The sequence below is a fragment of the Crinia signifera genome, chromosome 2 (genome assembly GCF_055691185.1).
Source record: "Crinia signifera chromosome 2, ASM5569118v1, whole genome shotgun sequence".
NCBI lineage: Eukaryota > Metazoa > Chordata > Amphibia > Anura > Myobatrachidae > Crinia > Crinia signifera.
In genome coordinates, this window is record NC_139218.1 from 196,045,326 (window position 1) to 196,059,609 (window position 14,284).

A 14,284-nucleotide genomic window follows, 5' to 3' on the forward strand; every position below is an offset into this window, starting at 1 on the left:
TATCAATATGCCTATCCCATGCCTTTTTTTTTTTAATTGTACTACTGTATTTGCCTCTACCACCACTGATGGGAGGCTATTCCACTTATCTACTACTATTTCTGTGAAGTAATTCTTCCTCAAATTTCCCCTGAATCTTCCTCCCTCTAGTTTCAGTGCATGTCCTCATGTTATGTTGATCCTCTTCCTGTGAGGAATGTCTCCCACCTGTACCTTGTTAAAGCCCTTGATATATTTGAAAGTTTCTATCATGTCCCCCCTTTCCCTTCTCTGCTCTAAAGTATACATATTAAGATCTTTTAGTCTTTCCTGGTACGTTTTGTGATGTAGGCCATGCACCATTTTAGTTGCCCTTCTTTGTTAAGTCTCTAATGTATTTATATCCTTCTGGAGATATGGCCTCCATAACTGAACACAGTAATCTAGATGATGTCACACCAATGACCTATACAGTGGCATTATTACTTCTTTCTTTCTATTGCTGATACCTCTCCCTATGCAACCAAGCATCTGACTTTCTTCATTGCTTTGTTACATTGCCCACCTGCCTTTAAGTCCCCTGAAATAGTGACACCTAGATCCCTCTCTTCCTCAGTAGTTTCCATTAAAGTGCCATTTATACTATATTTAGTCTTTGGATTTCTGAGACCCAAGTGCATGATTTTGCATTTTTTGGCATTATACTGTAGTTACCATGCTCTTGACCATTCCTCTAATCTACCTAGATCATCAATCATATGTTTTACCCCTCCTGGTGTGTCTACCCTGTTTCATACCTTTGTGTCATCTGCAAAAAGGCACATTTTACCCTCAATTCCATTTGCAATATCACCAATAAAGACATTTAAAAGCACTGGTCCAAGTACAGATCCCTGGGGTACTCCACTTGTAATCTTTGTCTCCTTTGACTGTGCTCCGTTTACTACAACTTTCTGTCCTGCAACCACGCTCTTATCCATTCAACTATCTTAAAATCCAATCCCAAGCTTTCAAGTTTAACAGTCTGTGATGTGTCAAAAGCCTTACTAAGTCTAGATAAGCTACATCTACAGCCCCATCTCTATCTATTACTTTAGTCACCCAGTCAAAAAAGTCAATACGAGTTGACATGATCTTCCCCAGTAAACCCATACTGTTTCGGATCCTGTAAATTGCTAGTTTGAAGATATTCTACAACTCTTTGTTTTAAGAGTGTTTCCATCAATTTCCCTACTACTGATGTAAGGCTCACTGGTCGATAGTTGCTTACCTCTCCCTTTCTTCCACTTTTGTGCAGTGGGACATAGTTTGCTGTTTTTCAGTTCTCTGGGATTACTCCAGTAGCTAGTGACTGGTTGAATAATACTGTTATTGGTTTTACCAGCTCCCCTTTAAGCTCTTTTAGTATCCTTGGATGTATCCCATCTGGCCCCATTGATTTATCCACATTCAGTTTTGAGAGTTCTGTGAGGACTTTCTCCTAAGTAAATGTTCTTGTTTCTCCCTAAGTTTTGTGACTATACTTGCAAATTAACTGTGGGCCCCCTTCCCCTCTATTTCAGCAGTGAATACTGAGCAGAAATAATTATTAATATGATCTGCTATTACATTGTCCCCATCAAGAAGACTTCCACTCTCTGTCTTTAGTCTTATTATTCCACTTTTTTATTTTCTCCTTTCACTTGTATACCTAAAAAAAAAGTCACTGGACACACAAGCTGATCACTGTGTAAAAAAAAAATAACAATTATACTCTCCTACCTATGGAGCAGTGATCAGGGCATCAGTGAGGGTTAACAGCCATCAGGGATCCCTGCTTCTCCTGTGAACCCCGATGCAGTAAAATGAGTTGTTGTTTTTTCAAAGCAAGACTCAAGTGGGCCCACAGCAGGTTTTGCATTACACCGTGGTTGTTTTGTAATATTACCTTAATGTAACCTGTGCAGTGAAATATAAGTCAGGAGCATGCTTATTGTGCTCTGAGATATATCATACTGACATTATCAATATTTAAGTTGTTAGTAAGCTGGCTTTGATATCAGACCAGTTTTAGATTATGTTGTAAAGACCCATTTAAAGCTTAATGGGGAATGTGCAGAAAAGGCCACGGGCTATGCTGTGGAACCCACAAAGAACTCTGAGGCAGATTTATTAAGCTCGGTGAAGTGATAAAGGGGCAGATTTATTAAGCTTGGAGAAGAGATAAACTGGAGATAAAGCAGAGAAAAGGTAAAAGGAGATATAACACAGCCAATCAGCTGTGTTTGAAAAAGACAGTTGGGAGTTGATTGGCCGATGCTTTATCTCCTTTTACCTTTTCTCCGCTTTATCTCCAGTTTATCTCTTCTCCAAGCTTAAAAAATCTGCCCCAAAGTGTCTGGTTTTTATCACCGGCCAATCAGCTCCTACCTGTCATTTTTCAAACCAAGCCTGTAACGTCACATATAGGAGCTGATTGGCCTGTGATAAAAACCAGACACTTTATCACCTCACCAAGCCTAATAAATCTGCCCCTCTGTCGCTAGTGCTACTTTTAAAAAGTTGTACGAAGCTTGCTGCTTCCTCATGGCCATGCCAATATGCCCAGGGAAAACTGTATAGAAACATCCACGAGTCAATTGTCAAATGGCTTCATCATGTGATGGATGATCATCGATGGCTTTACCTATACATTTTCTTTGACTGGCCATGGGCCCAATCAGAAGACGGGGGCGTGGTGACAAGGGTTTTAGGAGTTTTGGGGAAAATAAAAAAAATCTATTCGGTTATGCTGTGCCATCAATGTAGGGAAACCATCTGGTTCTCCCACATCGATATCAAAACAAATCCACATCAGCCATAAACCATTGATGATTACAAATTTTTGATGGTCACTGGCAATCCCTACCCTGGATACAACGCAGTGAAATAACAGGTTACTACACTATTGGGATCTAAATCTTACAGCATATTACGTAGTTACCACTGTAGTTCTACTACAATGATTCTTATGGCTCTCAATATTTGTATTACAGCTAGAAAGCTACATCCAGGACAATGGCAAAGGTGAGAGGGTCAACTCCCAGCATCCTCCTGTACAGAATCTCACAAACACCATATTAGAAATCGGAGCAAATCTGCTTACTCAGACTGCCGAGCAGACACACAAGCTAGCTGATGTTGAGACGCAGGTAGTTCCTATGGAAAAGTACAAATATTACATGCCAATATGCAATATGTGGTACCTTATTCTAAGTACTAATATAGTGCTGTAAGTAGTAAATACCTCAAGATGAATATGCAATATTGAACATTTATGTGCATCTTTCTGAAGTGTCAACTTTCTGGCTGTCTTGCAGGTATTCTCAGAATTTTCCATTCATGGCTCCTGTCTTGTCATGGCTATAATTCCCATCCACCTGTCTGGTTCTGTCTGGGCTCTTGTGGCTGCTTCTTTCGCAGCCACAATGTCCCCATTACTGTTCCACAGGTCCTCCTCCCTTTGTCTTTGTATTACCTATTGCATCTGCTCATGTTCTGTCTCTTGTCTTAACACATGTTCTGTATAACTTTCCATCCTTCCGATTACTGCTTCAACAGCTTTGTTTACCTTGTCTGTCTTCCGTAGCAGTGAGTCCTATATAGCATTCAGAACATATTTTCTGTAATCCTCACATTAACACAAAGTCCATTATGGACATTATTTGGCAGCTATTCTGCTTGTCACATTCTACTATATTTGAAAATATGTAACTATTATGTAGCACATTCATGCTTATTCTTCACTTTACTGGACGCTATTTGTATACCTACCTTTTTACAGTTTTTTGTGGTTTCCCTCCCTTTTCTTCCCCTACCTTCCTTACTTTAAAAAATGTGGTCAGTATTGGGCTTCTGTGGTCCTTTAGTTTCTATGTCTATTTCTCTGCTGGTTGACCACTTAAAGAATTATAAAAAATAAAAAAAATAGATCCATTGATTTTTCGCTGAGAGATAGGATAACATTCAAGGCCATGACTAGCAATGGCTTATGCTAATTGACCATATCTGACTAAGGAATCCCACATATACCCATATACCCATATTGGGGCAGTACGGACGGTGTAATGGTTAGCATTACTGCATCACAGCACTGAGGTCATGGGTTCGATTCCCACCATGGCTCTAACTGTGCGGAGTTTGTATATTCTCCCCATACTTGCGTGGGTTTACTCCGGGTACTCCATTTTCCTCCCCCAAAAATATACTGGTAGGTTAATTGGCTCCCAACAAAATTAACCCTCAAATATCTGTGTGTGAATGTATATGTGGTAGGGAATATAGATTGAAAGCTCCACTGGGGCAGGGACTGATGTGAATGTTGAAATATTCTCTGTAAAGCGCTGCGGAATATGTGTGCGCTATATAAGAAACTGTCAATAAATAAATTATATACTCCACATACAGCCTACAGTCTACCACTTACATCTTTTGCTTTGCTGTCTGCAATCACTATTACCATTAATGTACATGGTGCAATTTTAACTATATAGTCAATATTGGAAGATGTCGATGCAATTCCCTGTGGGATCGGCATCACAAGAAAAAATAGACTGTGCAGACAAGCCAATGTTGACTATATTGTGTACAGTCTAGTGTTCTAGTATACTCAAAATTGGCCATAGTCAAAATCTCAAGTATATATAGTCAAGATTGTATGGTGTGTTTTTTCTTTCTTTTTCTTTTGCAATTGCTCAGCAGAGAATTTTTATGGGGAGGAATTTTTGTGCATATATATAACCTGTATGTATCCTGTAGGTTCTCAACCATACAAATAAATTAGAAAGTCAACTCCTGGAAAATTCCATATTCACCAACAAGCTGGAGAAAGAGTTACTGGTGCAAAGACAAGAAATCAATAAGTTACGTGAAAAGAACAGGTACTGTAGGAATCTGTGACCAAATAAATTACCGGTACTATATCATTGTAACGTGTAGTAAGCTTTATTTCTTGGCACATGGAAGTGACTTCATTGAGCAGGATAGGTAGATATTTACATATACTGCCTCAGAAAGAAGACCTAAGTGAAGTAACAGAAGAGGTAACAAAAAGACCATCACATCTTCAGATATGTCCTATACCCCTTTCATACATGCAGCAGGTTTTTGCATGTGAGCATACAGTACATGGGCCCACGTCTTTTTCTATGTGTGAAAGCAAACTCCCTGAAATAAAGTCTCTGGTTGCTGACCGTGCTCTTTACTAGGGTTGGTCTGATACCCAGTAATTTGCTGCCTTGGCAGATCCGCCAATTTCCCAGGCTGCATGTGTGAAATAGGTATTATATATCATTTGTACAGGTAATGACAGCTGCCATAAAACTTCTTTTTCACTCCTATCGTTCTTTCTGGGGGATATGTTCAAGCCTTCCAAAGAGAACATGCGCATAAGATCATAAGATGCCCATAGCAACAGTCAGAATCTACCTATCATTTGTCTACTGCATTCTATAAAGTGTCTCCCAGGGTATGGCATAATGAGGCTAGATATAGGAGGACACCTGCTATAGGCAAATTCTCCAATGGGTCGCTTTGCTCTATTGCTGTGTACACACGGTGCGATTCTGGCTAACTTTGCATTCGATTTTGACTATATTAATTAATAAAATCGAATAGAAAGTTAATCAGAATCGCACAGTGTTAGCCGCGTTCGATCCCGATGTACTGCCCCGCAACATCAGGTCCAAATTAGAAATAGGCAAGTCTATTTCTGCATCTCCGTCCCTGCCAGGTCCCGGTGGCCACCACATCGCACCATGTGTACACACCTTTACTATGCGATACATCAACCCCAAAGTCACAACATACTGTAGATTTGTCTTGCATATACTGTACCACGCACTTTTCACACTAACCCATCACCCACAGCTAGGATTGTTTTTTGCAATATTTTGCAATTATTAATAAATTATGTTTACAATACAGACCACAGATAATTTGCATATTACATTTTCTAAGGTTGAGATGTATTAAGCCTTAGCGAGAGATAAAGTGGAGCAATTGCCCCAAGCATCAGCTTCATATATTTAAAGAACTGTGCTAGATAAATGACAGAAGTTAATTGGTTGCTTACTTTATTTCTCTCCAAGTTGTGCTACATCTCGTTCTTAGTGAATTTAGGAGGTTTGTTGAGAGCTATACTAATATCCAGTACTGTTTTTCCAGAAAAATAGGTTCAGGAACTCCAGGTCTGGGGGTGGATCAATTAAATAAAAAAAAACATATATAATAGAGAGAGGGAGGGAGAGATAGATGTATATATTGTATTTAGAAACAAAGGCACTCACAGGTGACTTTAAAATAAAACTTATCTTATGGAAATTAGATTTTCAGTTCCTGATGATGTCATATTTAATTAGAGGTTCAGGAACTGAGTTCCTGCTGGTTCCTGCTGAAAAATAGCACTGCTAATATCTATCATTTTATTCTGTCCTTCAAAAATGTCAATATTCATGCATCTGTTTTACAGTTTGTGCTATCTGACCTATTATAACCAGGTCTAAAAACCTGCATTTTACCTATCAGTTTGCAATGTGCATATTTGAAAGTCACATAGGGCCAGATTGTGGTTGACTCGCTAAGCAGCGTATATTTGCTGCTTAGCGAGCCATCTAAGGCGCTCGCCGGATGAACAAATGGCCTCCCCGCCACTGTGCGAATTTCCCCGCCCCATTGCAAATGGATGTTTTGCATAAACATCCATACACAGGGGAGTGTATGGGGGCAAGCTCATTTGTAATATCCTGCCTTTGACTGCTAAAACAGCACCCATAGAAACCCATAGGGTATACTTTCTTGACACACTCCGGCGCTAGATCCCAGTAGGTAATACCACCTTTAGCTTGTAAGCTGCACTCAAGTATTGAGCACTGACACTCACTTTATTTTTACATATTGGCCCTTATTCAGATCTGATCGCAGTACAAATTTGTTCTCAAAATGGGCAAAACCATGTACACTGCAGGTGGAGCAGATGTAACATGTATAGAGAGAGTTATTTTGTTTCTGTGCAGGGTAAATACTGGGTGCATTATTTTTACACTGCAATTTAGATTTCAGTTTCAACACACCCCACCCAAATGTTACTCTCTCTGCACATGTTACATCTGCCCCACCTGCAGTGCACATGGTTTTGCCCATTTTGAGAACAAATTTGTACTGCGATCAGATCTGAATAAGGGCCACTGTACAGATCAAAGCACCAGACCATTGATGTGATCAATAAACGTATATGGGAAGTACTATCTCTGTATAATCTGTGCCCTGTCTGTGCAATTCATGTATTTACAGTTTTTTGGAGCACAAAGTTCTGGAGATGGAGGAAAAACACCAGGAAGAAACAGAAGGGATGAGAGCAGAGAAGCTACATGTAGATGAGCTGCTTTCCAAGCAGGGTGCTCTCATTGGGGAGCTCGGACAGCAGCTCAGCACAGCAATGCTAAACAGCAGCATGTTGCAGAGACAGCAGGCGTTCTTAATGGAGACAGTGAGCCAGCTTGCCAACCTGGTTTCACAATACAATCGTTAGTACAATTGTACCCAAACAGCAGAGTATGGGCGGGATGCTCTAACATATATGTCCCCCCTACGTGATGGATCCCTCACACAGCGCTGTGGTAAGAAGCCCATAGGCTCCTGCAGGGAACCGGCAGCTTTTGCTGGCGATTCCGTCCGCAGTGCTGACACTGCGGAGGGGGTGTTAGAGCATACAGAAATTAGGTAGAAACCCAGATAACTGTGTTTTTACCATATTTCTGGTTTAGAGCATCCAGCCCTATATCAATAATGTGTTTTATTCCTAATATATACATATAATATTACCAGATGTGATTACAGTATGCGGTTGTATACTGTATATAACATAGGCCATAACATAATAAGCGGAATGCATCAATCATCGCATTTTACATGCAATGGTTCCCGCAACTCATTGCAAACACAGCCCATTTATTAATGCTGTATGCTAGAAAGAAGTCACAAAGGACATATCTCCCCATAAGAGCTGTCCTTTGTGATAGAAGGGTGTATGACCTAGGAGTCCTTCTGCATACTATGATATGTGCACCGCTAGGGTGCTGGTAGGGATCTGATTGGATCCCTCTCAGGGCATCCTATGATAATGGGCCAGATTTGGACACATTCATTCGGCTGCAAATGCGCAACCCGAGCCATTATGGGAAACCTGCCCATGTGCAGGATCAACAGTGCGCATGCGCGAGCCATGCAGGCAAGCAAAGACAGCGATCTATAACCATCACTGCCTGTTGGCAGGTGATTGACAGCCTGGGGTGTTTGTAGGCGACATCCTGGCGTTTTCTGGGAGTGTTGCCTAAAACTGTAGATGGGCCCTGCCATGGGAAAAGAGGGTCGCTGATTTAACAATGGCCTTCATTTCCCCACAGTGATCATCATGCTGAGTAAGTCTAGATTTATTTGGTGGCTGCGAACAGGGGGAAAGCCATCCGAAGATGAGTGAATGGTTTTCCCCCTGTATGCACAGCTGCAAATGTATTCACATCCGTGCAAAGGCAGCGGAGGGAGACTGTGGCGAGGCGGCCTCATAAGGTTTATATAAGATAGTGTGGCCTGCTGAATAACGTACATATGATGCATATGAGAAAAGCAGTCAAACCTTCAAAAAAGAACATTTTGGGAGCAATATATTTGTGCAATTTTCACCCATTTTTAGGGCCTATTAGATTTTTGCCCTATTCAATCTCAGTGCCGATTTTTCACTTAGGTAAAATATCCAGCACCGTTGAAAACCATGTGGATAGTCGAATTTGCCACGAATCCACGTGTTTTAGGGCTAGATGTACTGTATCAAGCTTCAAAAGTGATGAAATGGAGAGTGATAAACAGCCAGCCAATCAGCTCCTACCTGCCATGTCACAGGCTGGGTGTTAAATATACCAGGTAGAAGCTGATTGGCTGGCTGTTTTACACTCTCCATTTCATCACTTTTGAAGCTTAGTGCATCTGGCCCTTGGTGAAAATGGCCACAAAAACAGGTGAAAACGCACGCGATTAAATACTGATTGGCGAATCATTGACATTTCTTCTCCTTGCAAAATGATTGAATAACCTCCTTTCTGAGGTTTGGCTGCATTTTTAGCTATAATGAATACCGCATAATAGTCTATGTTTTCTGCGTGTTTTTGCTTAACTCAATAGAGCAGTCTTTCTTGTAATGTTAGTGGCCTCCTGATAGCTATAAATCTTGTAAAGCTGCCACTCTTAGCAAGTGAAACTTCTAGGAAGAGGCATTACGTTTTCCTGCTGTTTTCTTTGTTGGAACAGCAATAAAGCAAACATGTTACAGCCAAATAAGTACAATTTCATAAAACTGTGTCCAGGTGGCTGGTGTCTGGAACAACATGGTCCTAGCGGGATGCCCTCCTATAAATTACTGTAATGTTCAGTATTGCTGATACTGACAATAAAGAATGTACAATATTATCCCTTCGTATTATTTTCTCCTCACTCTCTGTCATTATTTTAAAATTTGAATCATTTGCTATTCCAGATATCCCCGTCATTCCAAAGGAGGAGCAGATGAGTTTTCGCGACTGTGCAGATGCTTATAAGGCTGGACTCACATCAAGTGGAGTCTACACTTTGCGCTTCTCTAACTCTACTGACTCCATAAAAGTAAGTGCTAGTAACTGATATCTTTTATACGCCATACAGACTAACTTGCATGACACCATTGATAGATATGTTTGCCATATTGAAATAAGCCATGATAGATGATATTCATACACTTTGTAGGCCAGTGAAATCTTAATTTGGTCCTAATAGTGCACACCTCCTGTCCTGCCAACTGGTTTCTTCCTCCCTCCTAGATTTTGGCCATTGTGCTCCTTATTTCTGGAATTATCTACTCCTTGCTATAAGAATCCAGACCTCTCTAAAAAATTTTAATGGGCTTGCAAGACCCACTTCTTCATAAACCCAGCCATCTCTCATTCTGACCTTCTGTTTATGCTTGCTTCTACCCCTTCTATGCCCCTCATTTATCTAGCCATATATTCTGATGCCCTGCATCTACTGTATGTTACCTGAGCTAGCAACGTGTGATACATGATTGTCGGTTACTGTACTAAGCACATTCCGGTAAACCATACGGACATACAGAAGACAGCTTCAGAAAATTAAATAGTTTTGATTAAAAGTGTAATGATTGAGAAACAACAGACATGTTTTCCAGTCAAGTATTTGTGTTCTCCTGATTTATGAGACGTAAAGGTTGTGATTACTGTGATTGGTGGATTCTTCTATTACACCAGACAGAAAGATGAAAACAATAAATCTTTACAAACACACACATTTCTCTGCACTCGTGATTGTCAAATGAGTCTCTGAAATAAGGAATTCAATGCTTCCCATATGGGCACTCAAGGAACATATGTTACCACTGGAGGTTTTGTTTCATGATAGCAGCTGCCTGAAGATATACAGTGTATATATATATATATATATATATATATATATATATATATAACATAACTACACTATGCCTTGCCATCTCTATTGCTTCACTTACAATAGTAACACTTGCTGTGGGTAAAAGTATGAGCATGTCTATTATCAAGTGGACAGAAGTCATGTTTAATACATAAATTACGGTATGCTATGCCTATTAACTATGTAGGTGTATGAATAATATGATATTTTCCTTGACACAAGAAAAGTGCCCAGTACATTAAGTTTAATAATACAAAAAAAGATGCTAATTGCTAAACCATCCACCACCATGTATTCCATATGTGTAAGGAATTTTAGGATCACAAAATAGGAACCACCTGCCTGCCTTACTCAGATCGCTGTCTATTAATCAGTATGTGTATATGTCTCAGACTGAGACCGCAAATGGGCAGGCACAACCTCTCTAAGACTTTCTTTGAACTTTATAGATCTTTCTTTTTTTTTTGTATAAAATGTTGACGGTACATAGACAGCCTACCCATCGTGAACCATAACCATTGCATTATGCTCTGTTGCCCTTTCCATATTATTTTGACATGCTGCTGCATGTCTGGCTGTGCAGTCTACTGTGCCCGCATGATATGCTTGGAGTATGGAAAGCCAAATAAGTACCTCTCTTCCCATAGGCCTGCCCTGCCAGTGCCGAACATAACTTTTTTGAGTCATTGCCATGATTAGGCCCCACCCTGCCATCTGTGGCCCCGGCTGCTGCACATTTAGGGCCAGATGTATCAAACTTTAAAAAGTGATAAAATGGAGAGTGATAAACAACCAGCCAATCAGCTTCTAATGCCATGTTACAGGCTGGGTTTGAAAAATTACAGGTAGGAGCTGATTGGCTGGTTGATTATTATTTTCCACTTTATCACTTGAAGCCTGATACGTCTGGCCCATAGTGCCCTCAGCTTCACTAATTTTCCTTTGCATATAATTGAATTGTCCCTTATACAGTATATTTAAATAACAATAATCAAGATTTAAGTTTATAATTATTAGAGGTTTAATATTACACATGTTCTTATAAGTGGGTAAAACTGGTCTAATACTGTTCAAAACTTGATGTATATCAAACACTTTCTTTAAAACTTTATGACAATAAATAAAGTAATACTAAAAATTCTTAAAACAATTATTGTTTTAAGTGACATTACTCACTGATGAACTTGTTCCCCCCCCCCCCCCCAAGGCAAATTATAGGTACTAGTGTACTAGCAGGGCGCCCATCGCATCGCAGACCATATTGCAAGCGATGCAACGTGATATCGGCCGATGTTCTACAATGGCATACAATTTTCAAATTGTATGCCATTGTATATGGCATACAATGCGCTGGGATGCGATTATAAATTGTATAAGCACCCTAATGGGTGCTTACAATGCTTAAATGCACCCACACGCCACCCCTGAAGTATAAATGTGAACCCGAAGCGTGGCGAGCGCAGCGTGCCCGCAAGGGGCGGCGGTACGCGTTCTACGACCTTTTCATACCCCCACTATCCACGCCGGCGTGGAGTTGATTTTATAAAGTGTGGCGAGCGCAGCGAGGCGAGCGGACGCGGATACCTTCACAGATACCCCCACTATCACGCCGACGTGGATAGTGGGGGTATGAAAAGGTCGTAGGACGCGTACCGCCACCCCTCACGGGCTCGCTGCGCTCGCCATGCTTCGGGTTCACGTTTATACTTGGGGGGTGGCGTGGGGGTGCATTTAAGCATTGAAAGCACCCATTAGGGTGCTTATACAATTTAATATCTTACATGGGTCAAAATCGCATCGCATACCATCGGGTGTATGGCCTATGCGATAAAAAATCGGGCGACTAATTATCGTGGGTGCTGCGCTAGTACACAAGTACCAAATTATATTACAAATAATAAATTCCTTTCATTAACCATGTTAACATTGGTTTTATATGTGAAATTAATACCATTTTCAGCACCATGCCCATACACCATGCCACTTCTTTCCAACTCTATGTTCCTCTACCTTTTTGTTAATTTCATGTAGTTTATAAAAACGTAATAAAAATTTACATGATTTAAAAAGAAAATAGGAATAATAATGCTTACTACAGATTTATCAATAAACGTTGATTAAGGATATTCTATATTCTAAAACCTCAGTACGGCACTCATTTCATTGTGATAATATCCTGTGATGGTGCTATGCAGGCATTCTGTGAGATGGACACTAGTGGTGGAGGATGGACCGTCATTCAGAATCGCAAGGACGGATCTGTGAACTTTCACCGGAATTGGAAGGAATACAAAGAAGTAAGTTGAGTGTTGGCCTGTTCTCTTCTTCCTCTCATCTTATAAAAATAATCACATACATTTCACAAAGCACAAGCCCTGGATGGCATAGGAGTGCTGTACCTTCTAGTTCTCTGTGGTGTGTGTTGCTGAATGTTACACTATACCAATATAATGCAATCGTAACTATGCAGAGCTACAGTATTTGCAACTTCATTCTACTTTGTTATGTCACTGACTGCTGCATAGTTATTATCTGCTGTTGCTTTCACTAGCAGCATCATTCTGCCACTGGCCTTTGGGTTCTTCAGAGACAAAACAAGGGGTATAACTTTACCATGCCCTCCAGGCACCTGGACCCAGCAAGGCAATAGTTTTTTCACCAGTGCTACATAGTTATTATAGTAATACTTTCTTAGTATGGACTTTAAGGGAATATAGTAACACAAGGGGAAAAGTAGGAAAGAACAAGTGAGGAGATGGAGACAGTGATTGCAAGGAGGGTAAAGATAGAGCTACAGACCAAGGGTGAAATGTATCATAGATCGCTATGTTGCATCCACAGTGCATAGCATATCGCTAATTGGGCCTGATTCAGAATTGATCACCAATGCAAAATCTTTATTAAATGGGCAAAACCTTGTGCACTGCAAGTGGGGCAAATGTAACTTGTGCAGAGAGAGTTAGATTTTAGTGGGTTATATTGTTTCTGTGCAGGGTAAATATTGTTTGCTTTATTTTTAAACTGCAATTTAGATTTCAGTTTGAACACACACTACCCAAATCTAATGCTGGCCACACATCAGACCAACTTTCCTCCAACCATCCTACTATTTTCTTGGATAAAATAAAATATGGTACTGGATAGGAATGAAGGACAATCAGATATGTGCTCACAAACCCAGGAAAACTGACAAAAACATTCAGTAAAATTTTTTAAATCAAACAGGTTGAGCGACAGTAACGTGTCTGAGGGGACAGTTTTTGTCCTTTTCCAGATTTTTGCAGCAAATTTCTGAAGTAAATATTACATTTGCTCCCATTCAGTACCATATTTTTATTCCATCCAAGCAACTAGTTGGATGGTTGGAGGAAAGTTGGTCTGATGTGTGGCCAGCATAACTCTCTCTGCACATCAGCATCACCTGCGGATTTGATATGAAATACCGACTGTCAAAATTCCGACTGTAATCATAATACTGACAACCATTGACCGATGGTCAAAATACCGACAAGGTCATAGAAACCTATGAAACCTATTTCAGTGTCCCATAGAAACCTATGGTACTGCTCTGGGGAAGGAAACTATAGTGACGCAGCAGATATCTCTTTTGCTTGCTGTGGATTCTTAATCATACATGCGGGAAACCTTAATTGATGCAGAAATTCTCTGAAACATGGTAGATCTGCCCTTAGGAGAGCAGAGAGAGAGAGAGAGACACAGAGGGAAATACTGAGACAGACCAAAAGCTCTTGAGAGAGGCAGACCAAAAGATTAAACAGAGAGAGAGAGAGAGAGAGAGAGAGAGAGAGAAAGATGGATT

The 14,284-nt window shown here is 40.4% G+C and overlaps 1 protein-coding gene across 2 annotated transcripts in view; it reads left to right on the forward strand.

Moving 5' to 3' along the window:
* LOC146060377 (angiopoietin-2-like) overlaps positions 1-14,284 on the forward strand; it is a 65,050-nt gene that overhangs the window by 21,437 nt on the left and 29,329 nt on the right. For both annotated transcript variants that reach the window (XM_083173518.1, XM_083173519.1), the window contains exons 2-6: positions 2,994-3,149; positions 4,756-4,877; positions 7,288-7,520; positions 9,524-9,648; positions 12,660-12,761. In XM_083173518.1, the coding sequence (XP_083029644.1) occupies positions 2,994-3,149; positions 4,756-4,877; positions 7,288-7,520; positions 9,524-9,648; positions 12,660-12,761 (738 nt within the window). The remainder of the gene's footprint in view (positions 1-2,993; positions 3,150-4,755; positions 4,878-7,287; positions 7,521-9,523; positions 9,649-12,659; positions 12,762-14,284) is intronic.